General features: G+C 44.4%; 2 protein-coding genes across 2 annotated transcripts; one reads left to right on the plus strand and one right to left on the minus strand.

Annotated features, from left to right (window-relative positions):
- Window positions 1–1351: 1351 nt before the first annotated feature.
- Window positions 1352–20679, plus strand: LOC6588810 (dual 3',5'-cyclic-AMP and -GMP phosphodiesterase 11). The gene is made up of 16 exons (XM_026989082.1): window positions 1352–1899; window positions 7978–8479; window positions 10307–10456; window positions 10520–10997; window positions 11245–11384; window positions 12591–12741; window positions 14448–14603; window positions 15051–15572; window positions 15637–15813; window positions 17041–17127; window positions 17184–17351; window positions 17407–17516; window positions 17577–17765; window positions 17842–18058; window positions 18126–18209; window positions 18282–20679. The coding sequence occupies exons 1-16, from the start codon at window positions 1737–1739 to the stop codon at window positions 19434–19436; spliced, it is 4449 nt and encodes a 1482-aa protein (XP_026844883.1). The 5' UTR covers window positions 1352–1736; the 3' UTR covers window positions 19437–20679.
- A 209-nt stretch (window positions 20680–20888) lies between these two features.
- Window positions 20889–24848, minus strand: LOC6588809. The gene is made up of 3 exons (XM_002014783.2): window positions 24766–24848; window positions 22934–24697; window positions 20889–22775 (listed from the first exon to the last, which is right to left on the minus strand). The coding sequence occupies exons 2-3, from the start codon at window positions 24650–24652 to the stop codon at window positions 21000–21002; spliced, it is 3495 nt and encodes a 1164-aa protein (XP_002014819.2). The 5' UTR covers window positions 24653–24697; window positions 24766–24848; the 3' UTR covers window positions 20889–20999.
- Window positions 24849–25119: the final 271 nt, after the last annotated feature.

Consider the following 25119-nt stretch of genomic DNA (forward strand, 5'->3'; position numbering starts at 1 on the left):
TATGTCCTGTCCACGGCTGTTTGCTTTTGGTCGCTTTTTGAGTATTATTGACGTTTCGGCGATGAGAGGCAGAGTCGAAGTCGATTGTTGATTTTACTTAACTGACACTTTCCTAGGGATGGCATGGGAATGGGCCTACCGGTACTCTGTGTACTCTTTCCACGTTCCACGTTCCGTACACCGCAATGCAGGCAGAGTGTCTGCCGACAGCCTCCTCCTGCCCCCCGCCCCTGCCTCTTCTTACTGCCCCGTTACGACAGCTTGCTCCTGCCCCTTTGCCCCTCTGCCTCTACAGCGACATTTTGGAGTCTTGTTTGTTTATCAATTGGCGGCCTGTCTGTCGCTGTCCCCTCTGTCCCTCTCCCTCGTCTCTTTCAATGAGTGTCTCGGCCAACAATTGACTGTTGGCGACCCCAAAAAGCGTTAATTGAATTGCCTCTCAGCATATGGAGAAAATGGCAGCAGCAGCAGGCAGCTAACCTTTAACCTGAACTGAACCCTAAGAAAACACTAAGGAAAATGATCAAAGCAGAAGATAAACTCAAATGTTAAATAAACTATAAATATGGAATTGTACAAGAAAAGTGTTTTTAAATATAGAATAATATGAAATAATTTGAAAATAAAAATATTTAATTTGAATAGAATTCCTATAATATTCACATAATACGCTACTATTTGAATATATTTTAATAAATTTATTTTAAAAGGTTTTTTTTACCTAATTTAAAAATAATATTTAAAAATACTTTTTTTTTCTGAACATTAATGCTAAAATCAAAGTGAATTCTATTAAATTTCTGCCATGTTTTGTATTAAAAAAGCGCATATTTAATTGCATGTTGAATATGGGTGGCATTTTTCTCTGAGTGTATGTGCCCTTGAAAATCCACACATTCTGGTGCAATCGATGATTGCCTGTAGATCAAGAACAGGAATGGGAATACTTCTTCGCTTTAAAGGGCCACAGAGTCTCGCTTCTCTCTGCTGTTGAAACATTTGGCTTGCATATTCTATAAATATAAATTTATTCAGGGAGAAACTCTCGGAAGAAACTCTCTTCTGGAAATAGTTTGCGGCTAAAACTTTTGCTGCGGCCATCAGCTGTCTGCAAAGTTTTGGGGCAAGGGTCATCGCGTAGTGGAAAAGAAGAGGGTATTCCCGTATCCTCTGTCCCTCTCTTTCTCTCTCTCTCTCTTTTTGAAAATATAAATTTATTCAACGAAACGCAAACTTCAACAGGTCTTCCCCTTTGTCTCTCTGTCTCTCCATTGAATAACTGAATAATTTGTCAAGTAAATAAACACAATAAAAACAAAAACAAGAAACACAGTTATTATGAAAGTTCAACAAAGTGAAAAACCAACAAAAAACAACAACAATAGCAGCAGTAGCACCTCCAGCAGCAGCACCCGTAAAGTTCATAATAATATTGATACGAATATAACGAAAAAGAAAAACACAAGTGATCAAAAAAACCAAAGTTTACAAATCAATCGAAAACTCGAGAATTTGCAACATTCGGTAACATTCTGCGGTTGTGGCTGCCACTCTGCGGTGGCAAGAAAATCACCAAAATTGATACCACAACAACATCCCCACCACCAACAACAACAACAACAGCAACAGCAACAACAAAGAAATATAATTTACGTTTTGCTGCCGAATTGCTCAAGTTTGATAAAATTCAATTCATTAAAACGGAGGGTCTAACATTCGCATTGCTGGCGGGCCCCATGGGCCAAGCGGCAAGTATGTGTCGATTTCGTGGTTGTCGCTACAAAAATAAGAATAAGAACAGCAACAAGCAGCAGCAGCAGCAACAACAGCAACAGCAACAGCAGCCAACACCTTTACCCAGTCCCCAATTGCAACATCAGTCCGAGGCGGCAGCAACAGGTGAGGTCTTAGCCGGGGAAGCCTTAAATGTTCTGCGTGTCTAAATAAAAACAAACAACAAAAAAATAGCAGGGCTAAACCAAATTTAGAATAAATTTAGTTTAAAAAAAAATGCGAACTTCACGCTAAAAAATAATAAATGAAAAAAACCTCCTGGTGGCTTAATTTATTCAATAAATTTTGGTTTATGGATTAATTATTTTTTCCAAAAGAAATAAATTTAAAAAAAAGGTAAACCTGAAATGGGAATTTTTACGAATACATTTTTTGTATATAAATTAAATTCAAAAAAAAAAATAGCTAAGAATGAATTTTACAAAAATTGTTATTCAATTAAAGAACCTCTGAAATTAAAACTTAAAAAAAAGAAAAGGAAGAAATAATTAGGCTATGACCTTGGACTTGCAAGGCAAGAATTCAATATAAAAGATACAGGTACAAAGATTACAGATATCAAATAAAGAGCAGTCTCTAAAATAATGGAGTTTCAAGCGGAATCATTCCTTATTTCCCTTCAGATAGAAAAAGCAACGAAGCTTAAATAAATGTAAGAGTAAAAGGTATTTCATCTGCAATCCTTGGCCTTTTACAGGCACTTTTTACGCTTAAAAAAGTACAAATCTCTTGAGGGAAATGTTGAGTTTCTGCCACCGTTCAGGGCATGAGAATATGTGAATAGTTTTCCACATACTCGTACATATACTCGTAAAAAGTCACTCTATTCTTAAACTTCAAGCAAATAACATAAGAAGACTCTTTTGTAAAAGCCAACACAACAGGTGAGAAATTGCAGAGAGCTGGAGAGATGTTGCTATGGGAAAACCTTGGGCCATGTCTTGGGAGATTTTCATAAATATTTTGTCACCAAAGTTTTTTGCACACTTCAGAGTCGACTTCAGCGCCAAAAGAGCAAAAGCCAATCCATAAAGGAGAGGAAAGAAAAGGAAACGGAAGAAGGAGAAGGATGTGTGGATATCTAGCTTATTTCATATACAGAAGCTCCAGTCTCCAGATTCCAGTCTCTCCTTTTTGCCACTGCCCCCTGGCCTTGGCATCGACCCAAGCCTCTCAGAGGAAACTGAGGGAAAAAATTGCTCTCTTTTGCACATTTTTCCATTTTGCCGTTTGCCAACATTCAATTTGCATTTGGTTTCGTTTCGTTTCACTCAAGAGAAACAACAATGCACACTACAAGCACTACAGCCACATACACATGTTCATGCGACTACTGGCACATGTATTTATGTATGTATATGTATGTGGAGGTAATACCCTGGATAAGGAGTGCCATAACTTTGAGGAAAACTTTACTTACACTTGGCGGTGCATAGGTGGAACGGATGGAACGGATGGATGCCTTGTGTCTTCTTTTCCAGTAGTTACACGGAGCAAAAACTTTTACAAAGAGCTTAAAGACTTTAAGGTTTCCAAAGAAACAAGTTAGAGTAACCTGTAGAGTGCTTCACTGCATCTGCATCATTTTGTTCCCCTCGGATCTCAGTAGATTAGTTTCCAAAAGATAAAGGTCGGTGTACTCGACTTTTGTTTCGAGATGAATATAGACGAAAGCTACACACGGAGGCACACGTGCCTCGACATTAAGATAGCCAAGTATCTAAATAAATAGATATATTAAGGCAAAACATAACTGTACTCCCATGAGTACCGGGTATTCAATTGATATATATACTGCCGTCTTTTTAGAGATGTATCACCCGAGAGACTGCCCTCCTTCCCAAGAGGAACATCTCGTCTGACCAGAGATTTCAAATTAAGTTTTCTATAAAGAAAACTTCAGAGTTCTAAAGAAAAATCTATGAAATCTTAAAAATCAAGATACATTTGTAGATTCTAAGCACATTGTGGATAATTATGTAAAATAAATCAAATTATTCTTTGAAATAGAATTTCCTGAAATATCAATCTCTAAAATTTGTAAGATAAATGAATGAAATATCAGAGATCTTAGCAGAAAAACTATCCTTTGCTCAAGAGGAATATTGAAAAACAATCAATCTTCTTCTTTTCTTAAATTTGCATCTCCCAGATACTTGGGGTGGGGTGAACGGGAATGGTTATTTATTAATTAAGGCTTGAAATATGTATCTGCCGGAGGAAGATGTCTGGCAAATGAAATCAGAAACTGAAATCATATAATATTCCTCCCCAAAGAGTGTATTCCATTCTTCGCATAAGAGTCCCCCGTCCTCCATTTCTTTTCTTTTCTTTGGTATTTCCTGCTAAAAGAAAAACTCCATTGCAAATGTTGTATAAAAATAATGCTATTTTCCCAAAGAGAGAGAGAGAGAGAGAGAGCGAAAGTCGTGCAGAATCAGGGAGGGAGGGGCAGAGGCAGTGCCAGAGGGTATAACAATCTCCCATGAGTCCATGGGGAGGGGGCAGGAGTGCAAGGAAAGATGGAGAAAAGTAGGGGCCATATGAATGTCTTACATAAAGCTGACGCATCAAACCGCAGCAAAGTGTCGGCGACAGTGGGTGCTGCTGCTGCTGCAGTGCTGTGGCAGTGTGGTGTGTGGCACCACCCACTCGACACACACGACCGCCGCTGTCGACTTGTCATTTGACTTCGAGAGCAGGAAATAGCCAAAGGAACTCTCCAGATACAGATACATTGGGGGGGTGTGGGAGGAAGGAATGTCTGCCAAATGTTTTGCAGCAGCTTAAGCATGTTGCATGTTCAGTGTGTGGCAAGGCAAATGCAGCTTAAAAGATTAAATTCTCTCTTTCCCCCGCTCTTGAGGCAGTTTCGGTTGCTGCTGCTGCACCATAACATGTGTGGCATGCAGCAGCATCTCCCTTGGCACCCCCCTAAGGGATATTAATATATAACCACCCCTCACCCGTCTTGCAACATTAAGTAGCCAACTTTCCGACTTAGTGGCAAAGCTTAAAAGCAAAAGATACAAGACACACAGCAGAAGTATCTTCTCCTTTTACCCGCCAATTATCTGCGAGATGCTGAGATGCTTATCTGCGAGATGAAAATTCCTGGGCAGACACACACAAATCGTGGAAGGAAAAGCTGAAATTAATGCCAAAGAGAATCGCAAATGGAATTGCAAGAAAATCCAGCCCCAAGGCTGTGACGGGACCCCCCCGGAAAATTATGACAGAGAAAATACTCTGCCATTTTAATCGAATTTTCTATCTTTTACAAATTTCTGGGAAATAAAAGATAGCAATTCTAGGGACAGATGACGCAGGCATGACTTCTTGAGTGGAAAATTATGAAAGATGTTACGTTTATTAAATTAAAAATTATTTGCTTCTATTTGGGGAGGGCCCGCGATCTTCTTGGGGCAGCTTGAACCAATGGGTTTCTCTGGAGATTGTGGAAGGATAACCCTAACTCCCTTTTGGGAATATTTATAAGCAAACGATCATTCTAATTGGCGCATTCATCAAATAAAGGAAGTCGTTTTCCGAGAAAAAAATATACGAAAGTGCATTAAAGTAATAATCTCGTTTCACTGTCACAATATGGACCTGCTGCAATCCTTTTTCTTTACCGAGAGCTGTCGTTGGAGTATCGTATCCAGTCACTCGTTGGATCTGTGGCAGCACCAACTGGAACAATGGTTGCAGCATCAGGGATTAAAAGCAAAAACTGTTCTTCCTCTGAGGCAACGAACAACTCGACGTTCAGGCGGAAAACCCCTTAGAAAAGGCCACAAAGGAAGATGATTTTCAAGATTTTCAAGATGTGAAGAAAACCACTGGAGTGGCAGAGGCAACTCCGCTAAAGCCGTGGAAGAAAGAACTAAATCATAAATTTCTAGAATAATAACAGTTATGACTTAAAAAAAAAAATATAACTAAAAAAAGAATACCTTGTTTTTTTGTTGTTCCTTCGTTTGAAGGAATGCATTCAAAAATTGCACAACAAAACGAAAAGATAAATAATCGATTTAAATAAATACCACAGAAAACCCATAAAAAATGTACTCTTAACTGAAACTAAAGTAAAGATAAATATCGAAAAATACTTGAATAAAAGACCTTGGCTTTGGATAAGCTTGGGCTTCAAGGAAAATCCAAAGGAAAAGCCAAAGGGAAAGCCAGAGTCAGAGTCAAATTGTCAAGTGACAAGAGCACAAGTCGTTTGTTTGTTTCCTTTTGGTGGGAGTCGAAAAGTAGAACATAAATCATATTTTCCCAAGGAATAAATAAACCAGACAGCAAGGCTCTAGAACGAGGGGAGAGGGAGGGGGTAAATGTGGAAAATTAAGAGAAGCAACAACAAAGGTTTTCCTCAGCAAAGGATGGTGTTTGACTTTCCGTCAGACTGTTTTTGGGGGCTTCCTGGGGCATCCATTCTCCAGACATCAGTTCATCAGCTACTGGGCTGCTGCTGGCTTGTCGGTTGATGTATCTTTGTATCTATTTTTAGCACTTAATCAGGCGCTCAACGGCAGACAGACAGACACACATACATCTACACTCGTACCGATAAGATACTTATGTTGCAAGGAGTCAATAATTCACGGAAATTGCCAATATTTCCGGTTAATGTTGAACTTGAGACACTTTTTAAGGGCAGGCTGTCGAATGTTATTTATTGAACATTACGTATACGCCGCGCTGTCGAAAAAAGCAGGGGAGGAGAGTCCTCCTCGACACTTAATTGTTGCAAAGTGGGAAACTGGAAGAGAGAGAAAGGAGTTCGTTCCCTAGAGAAGCGACAAATTGATGAGCTTCCCGAAAAGCAATTGAACAAATTTATGTGATTTTGCTCTCAAACCCTCGAAACCCCCGAAAATTGTGGAAATTGAAAGAGGAAATTGCGACAAAAGTGGAAAAAATAGCGAAAAATGTAAAGAACGAAGGTTTGGATACTCTTTCAGATGATTTTCTTTGGTAAATAGTAGATAAAATGGTGAAACGATCTTTCGATCCTTGAGAATCCACAAAATTATGAAAAAAAGTCTTGTTATTCTTCCAGATTTTTCTTTAGGATATATCCATTGAAATGGAGTACAAAGAAAATGGTAGAAAAGAACGGAAAAACCTTGGCATACCCTTGGAAGATGCCTTTTTTCTTTGGTAGAATGTCTTTAATTTTTCTGAATTTTGCCACAAGTTTCCATCAATTTCTCATTGATTTCTTGAGTAAGGAACAGATTAGGAGTATATGTAAATAAATATATTTCCTACCCAAGAATTTACTACGAGATTGTGTGCAGTGTAATCCTCCGTTGCCTTCTTTACGATCTACCGTTTGTTGTTGTCCACTGCCAGTCCCAGTCCCAGTCCCAGTCCCATTCCCGTGCATGTTTATTCTTGTTCACTGCCTGTCCCATTGCTGTGCATGTGCCAGTGAGAGAGAGAGAGAGACGACTCGCTCAGAGAGGATCCAAAGGTGACGAGATGGTGAGAGCGGGCGTTGAGCGTGTTGCTCTGCGATAGTGGGTGTGGGTTAGAAAGAGAAGGAGAGGCAGGGTAAAGCCAGGGCTTTGCGATGCTGAGAGAAAGAGCTGTTGCTTTTGAGTGATTCACGGAGTAATCCGTGATCCGTATTCTACTAGAAACATACTCTATGTGGCGTATAGTTCTTTGTGCTTCCTGCTTTGCCAACTTGCTGGCAAAACGAGGCGTACTCTCATCTGCTGAAAGGGTACCAAAAACAGTGACACTTTTGCTCTGGGATGTGATAAATGGATGGATGGTGGCATCGCTGCTGGTCACGTGCCGAGTGGCGTGTGCCTTAAAGGATATGTCCCATGTATGACCCACATTTGCATTGCAAATGTGGCATCAATCGAGTGGCAGGAATGAGATGTAAGAGAGACAGAGAAACGGGGCATTCCAGTGTGAAATAGATGTGAAAGAGATGTGTGGCCGAAAGGAATGCTCATAAAACTGTCAGCACACTCGCATGCCACATGGCGAACAAATTACCCAAAGGGAAAGGGAAGGGGGGAAAACCATAAAAAAGAGAGCGGACCAATATTCGCATTTAATTTGAATTAAAAATATTCATGAATCCATTTGTATGTATGCATTTATCCCCCACTCAGAGACTCATCTCCTCCTTTGCGTCCTTTGCCTTTCTTGCAGGCCTGCATTTGCGGAGCATTGAAGAGCCGGCGACGACCCCGTTGCGAATGAATGCGGAGCAGGGGGGCACAGGGTACGGCTATGGCTACGGCGAGCACTCGCTCCTCCTTGCCACACGCACCGGTGTCCCCCTGCCACCAGCCGCACACCAGCCATCACCCGCCCACCACTATCAGCCGCTGAGCAGCAGCAGCAGCAGCAATCAGAATAATATTGGATCTGGATCTGGGTCTGGATCGACTGCTGCGGCACCCCCACCAGCCCTCTCCTCCGCCTATCCACAGCTGCAGCTGTATGCCACACAGCCGTCGATGCAGCAGCAGCAACAGCAGCAACAGCAGCAACAACAGCAACAGCAGCAGTGGCAACACCAGCATCAGTCCTACCAGCATCATGCGTCGTCGTCGCCGCAGCACAGCAGACCCCCCTACGATCCAGAGCATGCGCGAATGGAGGCCTGGCTGGATGAGAATCAGGAATTTGTACAGGATTATTTTATAAGGTAAGACATAAAGGATAGAGATATAGAATATATAGTTTCTATAGGAGAAGGAATAGGGGTATAAAGGGAAGAATCGCCAGAGGAATAGATGGATTAATATAAGAAATATCACCCTATCAGATGAATGGATGAAATCTGATAGTGAATAGATCAATGAATACTACTAGTGATGACATAATCGGAACTGCAACTGAAATCTATAAACGGGAGAAGGTTTGTACCAAGACAAATGAATGTCTCCGTATATGGAGATCATGTCATTCATTGAATAGATTGATTTGATGGGCAGACAGTCAAAAAGCTATAGATACATATCAATAGATACAAATACTCCAATGCAGATACCTTTAGTAGCTCTTTAGCTGAGAGATGGGTTTCCCCCAAAAACCAGCAAATATTTGGTATCTTCAAAGAACCTTTCATTCCCTTTTCCCCCACCCATTTCTTGGTCCAACTTGAGGGAGAATTTTGTCGAATCAATAAGTTTCGCCACCCGCTCCTCCCAAATTCCAATCCGATTACCCGTCGATACCCTTCGATACCCGTCGATACCCTTCGAGTCATGTCCACAGCAGGGGGGGGGGACGTACATAAATTGCATGTGCTCTTAAGCAGATGTTCCATCAATACAATATGCGCTCTACATACGAGTATGCCATGCAAATAATCTACTCGTATTTTCCACTGATAAATTCGAAAATTTGCAACTGCAACTGCCTCCCTGTCGCACTGACACACTGCCACATGCCACTGCCACGTTTGGTCGCTGGTGTTGACACTCTCTGGCCATATTTATGGTAAAGGCAGCGCCTGGGTGGAAGGGGACGCGTTGGCCATGAACCGAGCGAGGGCTAGCTGGTTTCCGCTATAAACCGGAAATTGCCTTTTCCCACAGCAGGGGACACATCCACAGAGGCATGCAAAGGGGGCAGGGAGAGGCAGAGGGGGAGGCAGAGGAAGAGGAGTTGTCTATGACACATAATAAAAATCACTAACAACTAAAAACATAAATTGGGCTTTATTTTCATGGTCGAGCAGGCAGGACAGAGCGTTCCGTTTAGCCCCTGTCTCTCTCTCCCTCTCTGTCTGCGGGGCAGGACATTAAACAGGAGGCTGGACAAAAGGGGTGTGTGGTGTGGTGTGTGTCTGTATGTTTGTACTTTGCATAAGAATATGCCGCTTGTCCTGGAAAAGGTCTCCTCTTTTTCAACCAATACTCCTTCCTCCTTTCCCCCTTTCTCTGGCTGTGGCCCGCTGTGATTGCTGCTGTTGTGGCTCTGGTCTGGGTCCTAGGGGTGCTCCATGGATGGTGGTTTTTATGCCAGAAGCGCGTGCCTATAAGGCCACATACTGATGAGAGACGGAAGATAGTAGTACGGGAGGAGCCTTCTCGCCGTCTGAATATTTATGAGCTGGGTCTTTTATTAGACAATTTTATGCGGCACGCATGCATATCGCTAGAATATCCTGGAGCGTGTGTCCAGCAGTTCATTTAGTGATTTTTTCTAAATGGAGAGACTCGCAGACACAACTCAGGAGGGGGAGGATGCAGGCTGCAGGAACTGGTGGAGGGAGTGCTGTGGCAGGAGGGAGGGCAGTGAGGCAAGAGCTTTCGAAGGGATAATATATATTGGAAACGAGGAATCCTTCGGAGCATACGACTATTCTAGAAATATAAATAAATTGGGTAGAAATCAATCTGATGTTTGGAATCTTATGGAGGAAGGTCTTGCAGAACGAGTCCAGACATCTGTTGTTTCCTTATCAGATATAAATCATATATTATCGCCCTAGTCTAATCCACATCCTCCATTTCTCGTTCCGTAGAAAAGCCACACGTCAAACGGTGGATGCCTGGCTGGTCTCCCATGCCACCACGGCGGGCAATGATGTGGTCTGTTCCAGCAGCTCACCCACACATCCCAATGGACAGACGAGCTCCTCGCGTGGCGGCTCTGGAGCCACCACACCAGTGCGGTAAGTACAGGAGAGCCCAACCCACCAATCAGTGGACAAGACTATAGAGAGATTTACTTACAGGAAAATCTCTGCTCACGAATTTGAGCGCGGTGGACTGCTGAAGCCGATTGTGAACACCATCGACGGGACGCCGACGTTCTTGAGCATTGGGCCGCCGATGATGGACAACGGCGTGGGTGTGGGCGGATCCTGTTCGAATCTGCAGAATGTGGGGGGCGTTGTGGCGGGACAGTATCAGTATCACAGCCACCACCACGGCCACTCGTACCACCATCATCCGCACCAGCATCTGCACCACAGCCAGCACAGCCACTACCAGGCAGGCGGGGCGGTGGGCAGCAGCAGTTCGGGCAGCATCAGCAGCGGTGCGGCAGCAGGAACCGCAGGCACTGGTGGCGGTGCTGGTGGTGGAGGCTCCCCAGGCAGTGGGGGCGGATCCTCGTCCTCGTACCAGTTCTATCATTGCATCCAGCGACCGCAGCGGCTGTCGCGCAACGAGCTCAAGCAACTCGACGAAAAGGAAATCATTTTTGAACTGGTGAGTGTCCATTGTCGCCTCCAAATGTATCTGTGTATCTACGTATCTATTAATAGAGCTTACAACGTTTACGCGTTGACGTGTTTGTTTGTTGGCTTTCTGTTTGGCTTTCCAATTGACGTTGCTATCGGCAAACATTCAAAAGACGTCAGGCGTTATTGTCTCGCTCTATCTATAGATAGAGATACATTTGTATCAATTGGCGCATTTCTTATGCAAATAATTGTCCATCTTTTCGATCTCTTAGGTAAAGGATATCTGCAATGAACTGGAAGTCCGCACGCTCTGCCACAAGATACTGCAGAATGTCTCCATTTTGTTGAATGCGGATCGCGGATCGCTGTTCCTGGTGCAAGGACGCTGCAATGGACCCGATGGACTCAAGAAGTGCGTTAACTAAACACTAGGATCTGTTTTGGTTGGGATAGAAGTTGGGGAATGAAGGAATGCTTTGGTGCATGTAGTTTTTATTTAGTTTTTTTATTTATAAATTTGAAGGTTAACAATACAATTCTTAGCCTGCGAGAAGTTGTGGAACCACTAGCTGGCAGGTCTATAAGTTTTCAATTTTATTTGTGAGTCCAGTTTTCGAAATGAACGTTTGACCGCAGATGTTTTTCATAGATTTTCCATGGATGATTGGCTTGGTGCTTTGCCGCCCAGCTGGGGGCTGCAGCATTGTAGTTTTTTGTAGTTTTGGGCATGCCACAATGGTGTGTTCTTTGACCCCTGCTTCATCTGTAATCCTTGATTTACATATCTGTAAATCCTACCTTAATCTCTGATTTAATTCCCCTCTTAAATCCTTTCAAAAATCCCTTAATTCGCTTATAGTTTTCTAAATATAAATCCTTAATATTTTGTACTACAATTCCTTTTTTTGTTTTGTTGAAAGAAAAGTTTTCCAATAGCAATCAGGCGAGTGGTTTTTTTTCCATACAATTTGTGGATGACTTCATTTTGTTTGGTAGAATGTGGCATGACTCCCCTGGCAGAGTGGCAGAGTGCAGCGGCAGCTTCAACTTCAGCTTCAACCCTGTCTTTGGCAACATTTTGATGGCATTTATTTTTGGGATTTTATGATTTCGAATGCGAATGCGTGGCTCTACGCTTGATGTTCCCGCCATAAATGCCATGCAGACAGGAGGGGGCAGGGGAGAAACCTTTAGCAGAATGTGTGGCAGGAAAGGCAGGGGTGGCATGTGGCATGTAGCGTGCAGCAGTAGCAGCAGCAGCAGCCATTTTGTATGCATCGTATGACGCCATTTTGCTGGCAACGCTAATTGCAATTGTCTGCACGCGCATTTGGCAAATACTCGACTCCGACTCCGACTCCTTCTGCTGCCACTCTGCCATCCGCACAAAAAGTTTTTAAAGAGCGAACAGCTAAAGGATAGCGAAAAAGGATACGAGAAGAGGAGCACCGCCAGGCAGGAAGGAAGGAAGCTGCCAGACTAGAGCTAAACTTTGCCTTGTATTCCACGGAACAATAGAGGGGCGAATGGGCAGTGGGGGGGGGGGGGGGCTGTGCAATTTGCAACACAATTTATAATTCTTTCAACTTATTTTCTTCTCTTCTCCGCCACGTTGCAGATGCCTCGTCTCGAAGCTGTTCGATGTGTGCCCCCGGAGCACCGTGGAGGAGATGGAGCAGCAGGAGGAGGTCCGTGTGGCCTGGGGCACGGGCATTGCCGGCCATGTGGCCGAAAGCGGGGAGCCCGTCAATATACCAGATGCTTACCAGGTCAGTACTTTAGCCAGAGAATGTCTCTGTCTATCTTTAAGAGCGAAATTTGACAAATTTGTATGCCAAAAAGAGACCATAAATCACGTCATTGAGGGGCATTCTTAGAACATTCTTTGGGGGCAGGAGTAAAAGCAAAAAGCAGGAGCAGGAGTAGATGTCTTCCATCTGATTGTGAGATTTATGGGAGAATGGGATCCGGTCCGGTTCCGGCCCACACACATGTCGGACGGATGTGCTCTGCTCTCCTGCTCTTTAAGTTTTCAATTGAATTGCTCACTGAACACTTTTCACATTTTCCTTTCATTCTTTGCTCCGCGATATCTCTGCCCCCTCTTCTCTCTTTCGCTCTCTCCCCCTCTCTGTGTCTCTGTTTTATATTTTTTGGCAGTTTTTCTTGCGGGCCTGTCTGCCAATTGGAGCGTAATTAATCTTGTGGCAAAGACAAGGCCGTGTTAGGCAATGTTATATCATAGCCACAGGCCCCCTCAGACCCACCCAGATATGGCCACTCTTCTTTTTTCTCTTATTTCTCAAGTTAAGGCTTTAATTGAAGCCTTGGAATGGTTCTGTTTCTGTTTCTCTTCGCTTAAGTCAACTTAAGCCGCCGCCAAAAATGTAGATAAACTCCCGAGCAAATATGACGCACAACCAGCAGATCGGACTGGGACTCGGACTGGGACTGGGCCTGGGAGCCACATAAAGATAGATCTTCCTCTGATTTTGTTGGCACAATTAATCAAGGCACAACAATATTTGACACCGGTACCAGACAGCGCGACCAGAGCGCAGATAAATTGAGCCAAATACAGACAGACACCACCGCCGCAGCCCCAACAGCAACAGCAACTACAGCCACAGCCACAGCCGATTTTTGGTGTGAATGAAAGGCATTATTCGGTTTATTCGTATTATTAGACATTTCGCTGTGCTCGAGTGCGCAGATCGTGTGGACTTTTGACTGAACTAAGTGGCTCCACAAACAAATGTCAGTCAACAGGCCAGACGTCTGGGGCGTTTACCGAAGCCAACAACATGATAACCCCAAAATGGGCTAACAACAGAACAGTACTTTCTTTTAGTGGTAAGAAGCAAGATAAAGCCTTTTGGGGGGAGAATGTGTGTCAATGTCGAGTAGAAATAGTAATAGAAGTCCAAATATAGTACTCGTAAAATAAGGAAGTTTACATATAAAAGAACATAGTAAATATTTTCAAATATTAGATACAAATATTCCCCTTATATACCTAAAATATTTAGAAACTTATTCTGAATATCTACCGTATCTCGACTACTGTATGTGGTCTGCCCCCCGGCGCCTCGCGCATCGCCCTCCATCTCCATCTCTCTCTCTATCTCTCCCTCTTACAGTGTGGCTTAGCATAGGGTGGTACTGAAGCTACTGTACAGTTACTATTGCAATTTCTCGAAGATTATGATTAGCAGTGATTCCTAAGCTTCTTATCAATTGGTTTGCTTTTACTCTTTCTCCTTCTCTCTCCCACTATGGCTTAGCAAAAAGTGTGAAGGGCAGTAAAAGGTTCATAAGAAAAGACATTTTCTCACGTTCTCTCTTTTTAAATACAATTTAAGTAAATGCAAAACTTTTTGTCTATCAAATTTGTGGGAAATATATTTGTATACATACATATATAACTGATAAATTAATTCTCTCCCGTATATTTTTGTCTCACCCGCGTACACAGGATGATCGGTTCAATTGTGAAATCGATTCGCTGACCGGCTACCGGACAAAGGCCCTCCTGTGCATGCCCATCAAGGACTCCTCTGGGGATGTGATTGGCGTTGCTCAAGTCATCAACAAAGTGAATGGCGAGTGCTTCTCCGAAATCGATGAAAAGGTGAGTGCAGTGCAGTGCGGTGCAGTGCGGGAGAGGGCGGGTGTGTGCGACCGGAAGTGAATGACTGACTGACTGAATGGATAAGAGGATAGATGGGTAGATGGGTAGATGGGTAGATGGATGGGTGAATGAATGGGGTCTGATGGTGTCTTTTGTTTCGGCTATAAGCCACATAAGAGCTGCAGCTCACTGCAGAGCAGAGTCTCTTCTTTCTCCTTCTACTTTTGGCCCCAGAGGCAAATTGCATTCATTATTCAACACAAAGGAAAAAAGGGGGGAAACCTGTTAAGAAAGCTTAGCAGAATGTCAGACAAAATGCCATCGGGGATTATCCATCTTTTGTGTATGTGTGGTGCGTGCTCTCATATTTTTATGGAATTTTTCAACGTCATTTTCTGTGGCGTGGCTTTCTGTGTGTTTTAATCCTTTTGGCTCTTTACCGGACAGGTCTTTGCCTCGTATCTGCAATTCTGTGGCATCGGACTGCGCAATGCCCAACTGTACGAGAAATCTCAATTGGAAATCAAACGGAATCAAGTGCTGCTGGACCTCGCACGCATGATCTTCGAGGAGCAGAGCACCATCGAGCACATGGTCTTCCGCATACTCACGCACATGCAGAGTCTCATCCAGTGCCAGCGCGTCCAGATACTGCTCGTCCACGAGGCGGACAAGGGCAGCTTCTCGCGGGTCTTTGACTTTGAGGCGAACGACCTCCGCGAGGAGGAGGCCACCTCGCGCACCAGCCCCTACGAGTCGCGTTTCCCCATCAACATTGGCATCACCGGGCATGTGGCCACCACGGGGGAGACTGTGATGGTGCCGAATGCCTACGAGGACGATCGCTTCGACTCGAAAGTGGACGAGAACTCCAGCTTCAAGCATCGATCGATCCTGTGCATGGCCATCAAGAACTCTTTGGGACAGATTATAGGCGTCATTCAGTTGATAAACAAATTCAATGAACTGGTAAGTGGCCCACAAGGGAATCAGCGATCTTCACCCCAAAGTTTTCATTCGGTTTTCCCTTTAGGACTTTACCAAAAACGATGAGAACTTTGTGGAGGCGTTCGCCATCTTCTGTGGCATGGGCATTCACAACACGCACATGTACGAGAAGGCCATCGTGGCAATGGCCAAGCAGAGCGTCACCCTGGAGGTGCTCAGCTATCATGCCTCGGCCACCATGGACGAGGCCCATCGGTTGCGTGTAAGTTTTCAGTTCTACCTCGTCGTCGTCGGCGTCTCGGAGGGGCACTTGCTTTTGGTTAATTTTATTTGCGTTCACTTCATTTGTAGATAGGAAAAAGGTCACTGCCGGACTGCTTTGCGCTCTTAATTTTTATGTCAGGCCATAAATAAAGGTGTCCTGTCCTGTGCTGTGCCGTCCTGTCCCCACTGCTGCCATTGTCCCATGGAGCTGTGGGGCTTTTACTTCACGGTTTTTTATTGCCGCTGCTGACAGAAACAGAAACAGCAGCAACAAGCTGTCGTGTCGGGAGGGTCTTTTCCCTTAACCCACGACCAACCAACCAAACCGACCAACCGACCGGCGTGTTGACAGTTCTAATTAGTTTGTTCGCACAAAAGTATGACAAAAGGAAACTTTTATACCAGAGAGAGAGAGGGTGCAAGCACCAGGAGGCCGTAGTCCAGTCGAGTAGTCCTTTTCCATTTGTCTCCCAGTCGGACACTTGCTGTAATTATGCTCGAGGAAAATTATGACCGCCTGTCGGCTTGTCAGCCGGAGACGAAGATCTTGGGATGTTATTAATTTTAATTAAAATTATGCCATACTAGGCTTTGGCTTTACTTTCACGACGGACACAGAGCGATGCGAGGCGATTACCGCATCAAGGAAGAGACCGAACCCTTTTTTTCTTGCACTTCTCGACAGTGACTTTGGCCCCCCTGCGGCTATGCTGTAGGTTTTTTTTTCCTTTGTGCGGGGTACTTCTCTATTCCGCTTTGGTGGCTAAAGTAGCGCCATTAATATTTCCCTGACAGCCACCCAGCCAGCCAGGAGATGAGGGTCCGTGCGGGAGATTTTTGGTTTTTATTTACTTTTTGGAAGAGATTTTGTGGAATAGGAGATGCTTAAGCAAAGTTCCAAGCAGATTTAATAGATTAGGAAGGACATTTGTTGATACATAATTAATTTTGTAGGAATACCACAACCCAATGAATAGTTTATAGAGGTTTTAAGGAATTTACGGAATAAGGAATATTTAAAAATTATCATTTGATAATTCTTAATCTAGTAAAGCAATAAATAAAAAGCAATAATAAAAAAAAAATAAAAGCAATAAGTTATCTATAGCAAAAGCTTAGACCTCTAACCCTTAAATATAACCAATCATAACCTAAGAGAACTCCTTGAAGAAACCTGCTTTGTAATAAATTAATTTCTTGAACACTCTTCGATATATCTTTATAGCGACTTCGTGTCCCATCGGCCGTACATTTCCGCCTACACGACTTTAAGTTCGATGACATCCACTTTGAAGATGATGATACACTGAAGGTACGTTTCTCTTGGAAATCTTCCTGGAACATACCCCAATTTTATTGTATTTGTAGGCCTGTTTGCGCATGTTTCTGGATCTCGATTTTGTGGAGCGTTTTCATATTGACTACGAAGTGCTGTGCCGTTGGCTGTTGAGCGTCAAAAAGAACTATCGCAATGTTACGTATCACAATTGGAGGCATGCCTTCAATGTGGCCCAAATGATGTTTGCCATTCTGACGGTGAGTGGAAACAGAACAACGAATTTAGCATGAAATATAACCATCTTTTCTTTAGACCACACAATGGTGGAAGATCTTTGGCGAAATTGAATGCTTGGCTCTCATTATTGGCTGCCTGTGTCATGATCTCGACCATCGAGGGACTAACAACTCCTTTCAGATTAAGTACGTTGGAGGAAGTGCCTTAAAAGTGTTTCAATTCTAAAGAAAAACCTCACTTCTTAGAGCCTCTTCGCCTCTGGCGCAGCTGTACTCCACATCCACCATGGAGCATCATCATTTCGATCAGTGTCTGATGATTTTGAATAGCCCTGGAAATCAAATACTGGCCAATCTCTCCTCCGATGATTATTGCAGGGTTATACGGGTGTTGGAAGATGCCATTCTGTCCACCGATTTGGCAGTGTATTTCAAGTGAGTTCCGAGGCAGACAAACCCCAAATGAAACTTGAGGCTTAACTGTTTTGTTTGTTTTGCGTGTACCCCTCAGAAAACGTGGCCCATTCTTGGAGAGCGTGGAGCAGCCATTGAGCCATTGGGTGGGCGAGGAGCCGCGTGCTCTGCTGCGGGCCATGAGCATGACTGTCTGTGATTTGTCGGCCATCACGAAGCCGTGGGAGATTGAGAAGCGGGTGGCCGATTTGGTTAGCTCCGAGTTCTTCGAGCAGGGCGACATGGAGAAGCAGGAGCTGAACATAACTCCGATTGTAAGAACTGAATCCTTAAACGGTGATAATTGTAAGAGTCTAAGCATCTATTCATCTCCCCTTAAAGGATATCATGAATCGCGAAAAGGAGGACGAGCTGCCCATGATGCAAGTGAACTTTATTGATTCCATTTGCATGCCCATCTACGAGGTATGTCTTTCCCTTAAGTCTCACCTTTTCGGTGATTATTAAATGTATATTTTGGATGTTGCGTCCCTTCAGGCCTTTGCCACACTCTCGGACAAGCTGGAACCTCTTGTCGAGGGTGTGCGCGATAATCGCGGGCATTGGATCGATCTGGCCGATGGAAGCAAAACTAGTCAGGACGAGGAAGAGGAAGAGAAGAAGGAGAAGGATCAAAAGGAGCAGCAAATTGTGATATCGAATGGTGACTGCAAGGCCGCGACGATGAGTGATGATGATGTGGCACAAGCCGATGCTGAAGCAGACCAAAGCGTAAATGGCACACTCACAGCGGTAGCCAACAGCAGCAACACAACTAATAACCACATTGCCGTCGTTGCTTCTCATCCCACCAGCACCCAGCCCAGTGATGATGATGATGATGATGCTTGTAACGATGTGGTTGCTGCCGCACCAGAGGAGCAGGAGCAGGAGCAGGAGAGGAGCACTACAGAGAACGGTCATGCCGATGCTGATGCCGATACCGAAGTGGAGTCGAACAGCAGCTGCCTGTCCTCGGCAACCTCGTCGACAGCCTCCAGCCGTGCATCCACGCCGCCGCCCACTGGCGAAGATGACAGCACACCCGTTTCGCCCTCAAAGACGCTGCAGGCCCGACTCGTGGCAGCCAATCTGAATGCGTTGCAACGTCAGAGCACAGCCGCACAGAAGCCGCGCTGCAGGAGCTGCGACCAGTCGCAGCGCAGCGGCCTCCAGGTGCGCAAGACAAGCTCCCTGAAGGGGACCCAGGATCTGGAGTCCAGGAATGGCACGGCTGCTCTTTGCAAGAGCACGCCCATGATAAACAACCACAACCACAACAACCATCATCATCATCATAGTCACAGTCATAGCCACAGTCATGCTGGTTATCATCATCATCATCATCATCACTCGCATCAGTCGCATCAGAATCACCATCCCATAATCGGTGGGGGCATTGGCACAGCCAGCATCGGTGGCAGCGGCCTGATCAGCCTCAATGCCTCATCGGAAAGTGATAGGATACCAAAAATTGTGGGTAAAATTGGAAATCTCGATGGTCTGCCCTTTGGCAATGGGTGCACACCGAATGGTCATGGAATGCCGTACGGCAGCTATCAAAACCATCATCATCATCATCATCTACTGGCGCGTCGTCATTCGGAGACAAACAGCAATGGGGGAGCCACCGCCTTGGCAGCTGACAAATAAATGAAAAATACATCCCAATTAAATAATCTTCAATATGTACATACATACAAACATCCACCATCACTACACTACACTATACATATATGTACACTTCTCTCTCTCATCTTGTATATAACATTTTCTATTGAGCAAGCAACAGTATCGCAGTGCAGTAGAGGAAGATAATGAAAGAAAACGAAAACGATAAAGAACATACCATAAGCATAGCCTACACTCTAAAGAACTATATAGAAAAAAGCAAAAAGATTCCTATATCCATATGTGTGTGTATATTTTTTGATCTATGTGTGTGTTTGTGTATCTTCAATTTTAGTCCATACGATAGATAAATCATAAATGATAGAATGATAAAATGATAAAGCAAAGAAGTCAAATTCTCTAGATGTTTAAGCACAAAAAAACAAACAAAACAAAAATTGTACCAAAAAAGGCAGAGTAGTGGATTCTTAAATGAGAATTGCCCGTGTTGGCTCATGTACAGTACTTGTACTTTATAGAGCATAAAGCAGCATCCCTAAAGCATGGCAAAAAGGAAAAAGTATTGTAATATCCGCCTACCCCCCATACATATACATACATATGATATGATACTATGATGATATGATATGATAATGATTGTATAACTCTTATGTAAACGTAAACGTTAGTTGAATTATCTCTATGGGTACCAAAAGTCTAACTTTAGTAGCATTAACCAACCAACCGCCGCTTAGTCGATGAATGATAAATGATTTACGATAAACGCGCGACCCTTAGTTTTTAATATAACCTCTCCGGACACACACAAAGAACACAGAAGAATACCAGAAGATGAAAACACTAAGCGCTTTGATTTTCCCCCTCTCTGCGCTCTTTTCGAATTTAAATAATTGTAATGTTACGCGATAATAATATACATTATGTAATTGTATCTATGTGTTATGTCGATGGCATACTATGCAAAACCATCCTTTGAGCATCTAACCCTAACCCTAACTCTGACCAGCACGTCTAACGTTCTGTGTGTGTGCGTTACTTGGGCTAATTGCCATTACATATTTGTGCAGATGCAGATCTACGAGTATATAGAGTACATATGTATGTATAATCCTTTCTTTAGATTAAATTGTACTTTGTGAGTTTTGTTATTTATTGTCGGCATTATAGAGAATCCTCCTATCGAAAATACACAAAATATTTGCTGTAATGGAACCCTGTTCAACAAGGCAAAACTAAATAAAGCAACAAAATATCTTAAACATTAGTAGAACATGTTGGAATTATTCGATGGATTTTCTTTTCGAGAGTCGCATATATAAAATCGAGAATAGGCCATCAGATTGCAATGGATCTCAGGCTGAAGACATTCAAACAATCTTGTCTATCGCATAATTTGATGCCGGCAAATCATGCACAAATCCAAACCAAAAGACAAGACAAGATCCTAAATGGAACCACTTATCAAATTGCTACTAATTGGGTCATTTGTTATACTCTTATTTAAAATGCCTCTCATAGACAGTCTGTTACAGATTACAGTTCTCACAATAAAAGAATTTTGAAATATACGATAGGTACATGAATTCATGCGTGTTGATCCTTGTCATTGGTAAAGAGTTTGGACTTCGATAAGGGTTCCGGCAGCTCCTTGTCATCGCTAAGCAGTCGTGACTTATCCTCGTTGCTAACCAGTCCGGACTGCTCCTCGTCGCTTAAGAGTTCGGACTGGTTATTGTCGTCGCTAATGAGTTCCGACTGCTCCATAGCGTCCTTCCTAGCTAAGAGAACGGGCTGCTCATTATAGAATTCGGACATCGCGGTGTCGTCGCTTAAGATGTCAGACATCTCGGTGTCGTCGCTTGAGAGTTCGGGCTGCTCCTTGTCGTCGCTAAGGAGTTGGCGCTGCTTCGTGTTGTCTTTCAGAAAATCGCACTGTTTCTTGCGGATCAAAAGTAGCAACTTCTTCCACTTGTGGGACCGTTTGTCCGTGATTTCCTGTTTGTCCATAATTGAAGTGATCAATCGGAGGACCTTGGACAAATGTGGCCGAATATGGTCATAGTAGTGCGCAAAGAGCACCATAAGACAACGAGTCACAGTGGTGTACTCAGTTTGGACAACGCCAAAGGGAATATGGCGGATGATCGCGTCGACAAACTGCTCGATGGGGCAATGCTGGTGATCAGTGATGACCATGAGGCAGACCAGTCCGCAGAAACGGTCCTGCTCGGCCACCGGGAGGATCGTGTCCTGATGGAGACCCGTGATAACAGTCCCCGAGACGGCCTTTATGATATGTTTCACCTCATCCTTGGCATGGAGGATCATCCGTTTCAGGGAGAGCAGGCTTCGTTGTCGCACCTTCCGCTTCTCATCGAGCAGACCTTTGAGGATGCCATCGCATAGGATATTATAGTATGGCCTTCCCTTGTTGCCCAGCTGGGCGATGCAGCGGGAGAGGACGTAAACGACGATGGACTGATGACTGCTGATACTCGTATTTCCATCCTCGACCTGCGGCATGCAGCTGCGCTCGCAGTGTATGACTAGCCGCCGGAAGTGTTTGCTGAACTCCTTCTGTCCCACCCTGTTGCCAAGGTCGGGCAGCACGTTGCCCACCATTTCCGTCAACTGTCTCTCCTGGTAAACGATTTCACTGTAGCGTTCCATTGACAGCGCACGCTGCGTCGTGTTCTCCTTGACAACCTGGCACCGCAGCCGACGTTGCAGGATCTTCTGCATAAGCAATAGGAGCTCGTTCGCATAGTTCTTCAGCACTCGGCAATGGGTCTTTGAATCCTCCAGCAGTAGTTGGACACAGGCCAGGACGGCGGTGACGTTTTCGGCGTCACTGGCGGTCTCCATGAACTCGATCAGATGTGGGAACACTTTGTGGCACAGCTTCATGGCCCTCCACATATCCCAACTGCTCCACTCAAGCTGTATAATCTTGGAGAGCGCTTCGCAGGCAGCTCGTTGCACGAGCTCCTTTCTCTGGCCGAAGCTCTTGAGAGCACGGCTCAGGGCCTTCGACCTATATGGAAATAGCAGGTCCGGCAAGTTGACGGCAAAACTTTTGATGCACCGGAAAGCTTCCTCGCGCTCATCCGTATCCTCGCTGGCCGCAAAAGCGCTGCCTTCGGCATTCAGACGATCAATGGTCTCGAACAGATTGCTGATGATCCCAGGGAAGGGCTCTTTGAACTTTTCGGGCACCACGGCAGCCAGCTCGGACATCAGCGGGTACGTAAATTCTATCATGTCGGGCTTGTTGTGCATCAGTTCCAGGGTTAAGTCTACTAGCCGGGGACACAGGGGGGTGAACTTCTCCTGACTCACCCGACCCAATGTGGCAATGACCTGGAGAGAAAAAACATATTATTGAATCTACAAACTATTAAAAGAAGTCGATCAAAAGGCACAAGATAGCCAACATATGAATTTTCATAGTACTATGAAAATTGTACTTTTATCACGTGTCATGTGATCGTTCAATTCAATCGTATTCCATCCTTTACCTGCAAAAATTGCATCCTGACTACAATTTCTAGCTCATCCCGTCCATCACCCTTTACATCGCCTAATGCTCGAGCCACGTCCCAAACTGGAGCAAAGTACGGCTCGAATGCTGTACTCGATTTGCGGGCCAGAGACGTGATATTACGGAGCGCAAAGTGCTGCATGCACAAGGAATTCTGTTGCGGTTGAATGTAGGGAATAAGTCGAGACATGAGATCGGCTAAATGCGGTTGAAGTGCTCTAGGTCTCAGGCTCTCAATGAAGGTTTCCAGGGCGTAGAACATGTGGGAATTTTTGATAGATTCCCTTTTCGAGAGTAGCAGATTTTCCGACAATTTGTCCGTGTCGAGAAAGCTATAGAAGATCGAGAACACTGTTGCGGCCTGCAGTGTGATCTCAGGCTGGAGACATTCCACCATCTTGGCTAACGCATACTGTGATGCCCGGCGTACCACAGGATTTGAATCCAATTGCCCGCTCTGGACAATGGACATGCATCGATCCATACATTGTTGGCTTAGTTGATGGGCGAATCCCTCGGCCATCACCGCCAAAAAGTATTGTGTGCCACCGCGTTTCGCTTCGGACTGCTGCTCCTGATCATACACTATGGGCTCGATGAGGTTGAGTACACGTGATGCCATTTTGGATGTGGATGACTGCTGGAGTAGCTTTAACAGCACACAAATGCCAGCCGCGAGTACATCTGCATCTGCATCACTATCCTGACTGTCCAAATCTAGTATACGTTCAACAAACAGACTATGCAGTGCATTGAGAATCTTGTTCATCCAGTGCATACGGACTATGTCGCGTCGCCAGCTGTGAATAAGGCAGCCCAAGAATTCAATTGACCGCACGCGGAGGGCTCTGTTCAATGAGATATCCTCGATTATAGGTATCAGATCCTCCAGCACGACCGGCAACTGCATCCGAACCACTTCGGGTGTGAACTCCACTAGATTGTGGAGAAGATTGAATACGCAATTGCCGCGATCTGATTGATCCTGACAGGTAGCCAGTCTCAGTTTTTTCATAATGAGGGGCACAGAGGCCGACACGGCGGTTCCATTGGTCAAATGTTTGTGACCTGTGGGTAGGGATCGGTTCCACACCTTGCACAGACAATCAGATATCGGGGTCCCCAGAAGGCCCCTTTCGTCGGCCAAGCGCAGACCACTCACGAGAATCCGCTGAGTTCGGTCCATTTGATGAACGAACACACCTGGAGCTACATCGGCCATAAGGCCCAGCACGGTAGCACCCAGTTTCCGGTACGCTGGCTCGCTAGAGAGACATATGGCCTCTACGTACTGGAACACGGCGTCGGTCCATCTACAGTTGCCGCCGCTGATGTTGGTTTGTTCGTGATCCATCAGAACGCTGACAATATGGACAATCATCTGCTGAAGAACAACTTCTACATGGGCGTTCAGTGACTGCAGCGCGTTGAAAATAACTTTTTGTACATTGCCCTGCATGTCCGATGACAGCCCTGTCCACCGATCGAATGGTGACAGCCGCTTCGATAATATTTGCGCAGCGCATAGACGCAGCTCTGACGGATGCCTTGAGTCAAGGAGCTCACATAGAGTCATAGTGCTTTCATCATCGTGGAATTCTCTCTCCAGCTCCTCGAAGGCCTTGCGTTGTATCTCAATATGCGACGAGAGCGTGTTCGCCAGCAACACAATAATCATGTTCCTCTTGCATGACATATTATTTTTCACGTATCGGTTGTTAATCTATTGTCCGAATGGTTTCTATTCGATCATAGTTACAACAAATTGTAGTACTTGCTGACTTAATTGTTTCCATTTCGATTACTTACTTTTTGATAAGTCCAATTCACTCTTGATCTTTAAGGATCAGTTGTGTTGGTACTGGTTGTTGCACTTCTTCTACGATTCAAAAGTGAGGAACATCTGTTGGTTTTTGTAAGCTATGTACACCATATATATATATGTATATACATATATACCTTCTCCTAGTTTTGTATGATTTTTGAAGGGATCGTGCAAGCACTTTATATTTGGGTTTTTTATTTGTAACTTTAAATTTTGTTTTTAGTTTGTTGCATGGCGTGTTGTGCCTTAATACTAAATGTTTGCTGCCATTGTCAAATACTTTACGCCACGGCCTACTTGAATCGCAAAGCCATTTGAAATGTTTGCTGTCAGCATAC

The sequence above is a fragment of the Drosophila persimilis genome, unplaced genomic scaffold (assembly GCF_003286085.1).
Source record: "Drosophila persimilis strain 14011-0111.01,24,50 unplaced genomic scaffold, DperRS2 tig00000191-arrow-pilon, whole genome shotgun sequence".
Taxonomy (NCBI): Eukaryota; Metazoa; Arthropoda; class Insecta; order Diptera; family Drosophilidae; genus Drosophila; species Drosophila persimilis.

Coding starts and splice junctions, on each gene's coding strand:
- LOC6588809 (XM_002014783.2), bottom strand. CDS start 24,652: ATGTCATGCAAGAGGAACATGATTATTGTGTTGCTGGCGAACACGCTC. Junction 22,776..22,933: donor TCAGGATGCAATTTTTGCAG/GTAAAGGATGGA, acceptor TTTTCTCTCCAG/GTCATTGCCACATTGGGTCG.
- LOC6588810 (XM_026989082.1), top strand. CDS start 1,737: ATGGGCCAAGCGGCAAGTATGTGTCGATTTCGTGGTTGTCGCTACAAA. Junction 10,457..10,519: donor GGAGCCACCACACCAGTGCG/GTAAGTACAGGA, acceptor ATTTACTTACAG/GAAAATCTCTGCTCACGAAT. Junction 14,604..15,050: donor TCTCCGAAATCGATGAAAAG/GTGAGTGCAGTG, acceptor TTTACCGGACAG/GTCTTTGCCTCGTATCTGCA.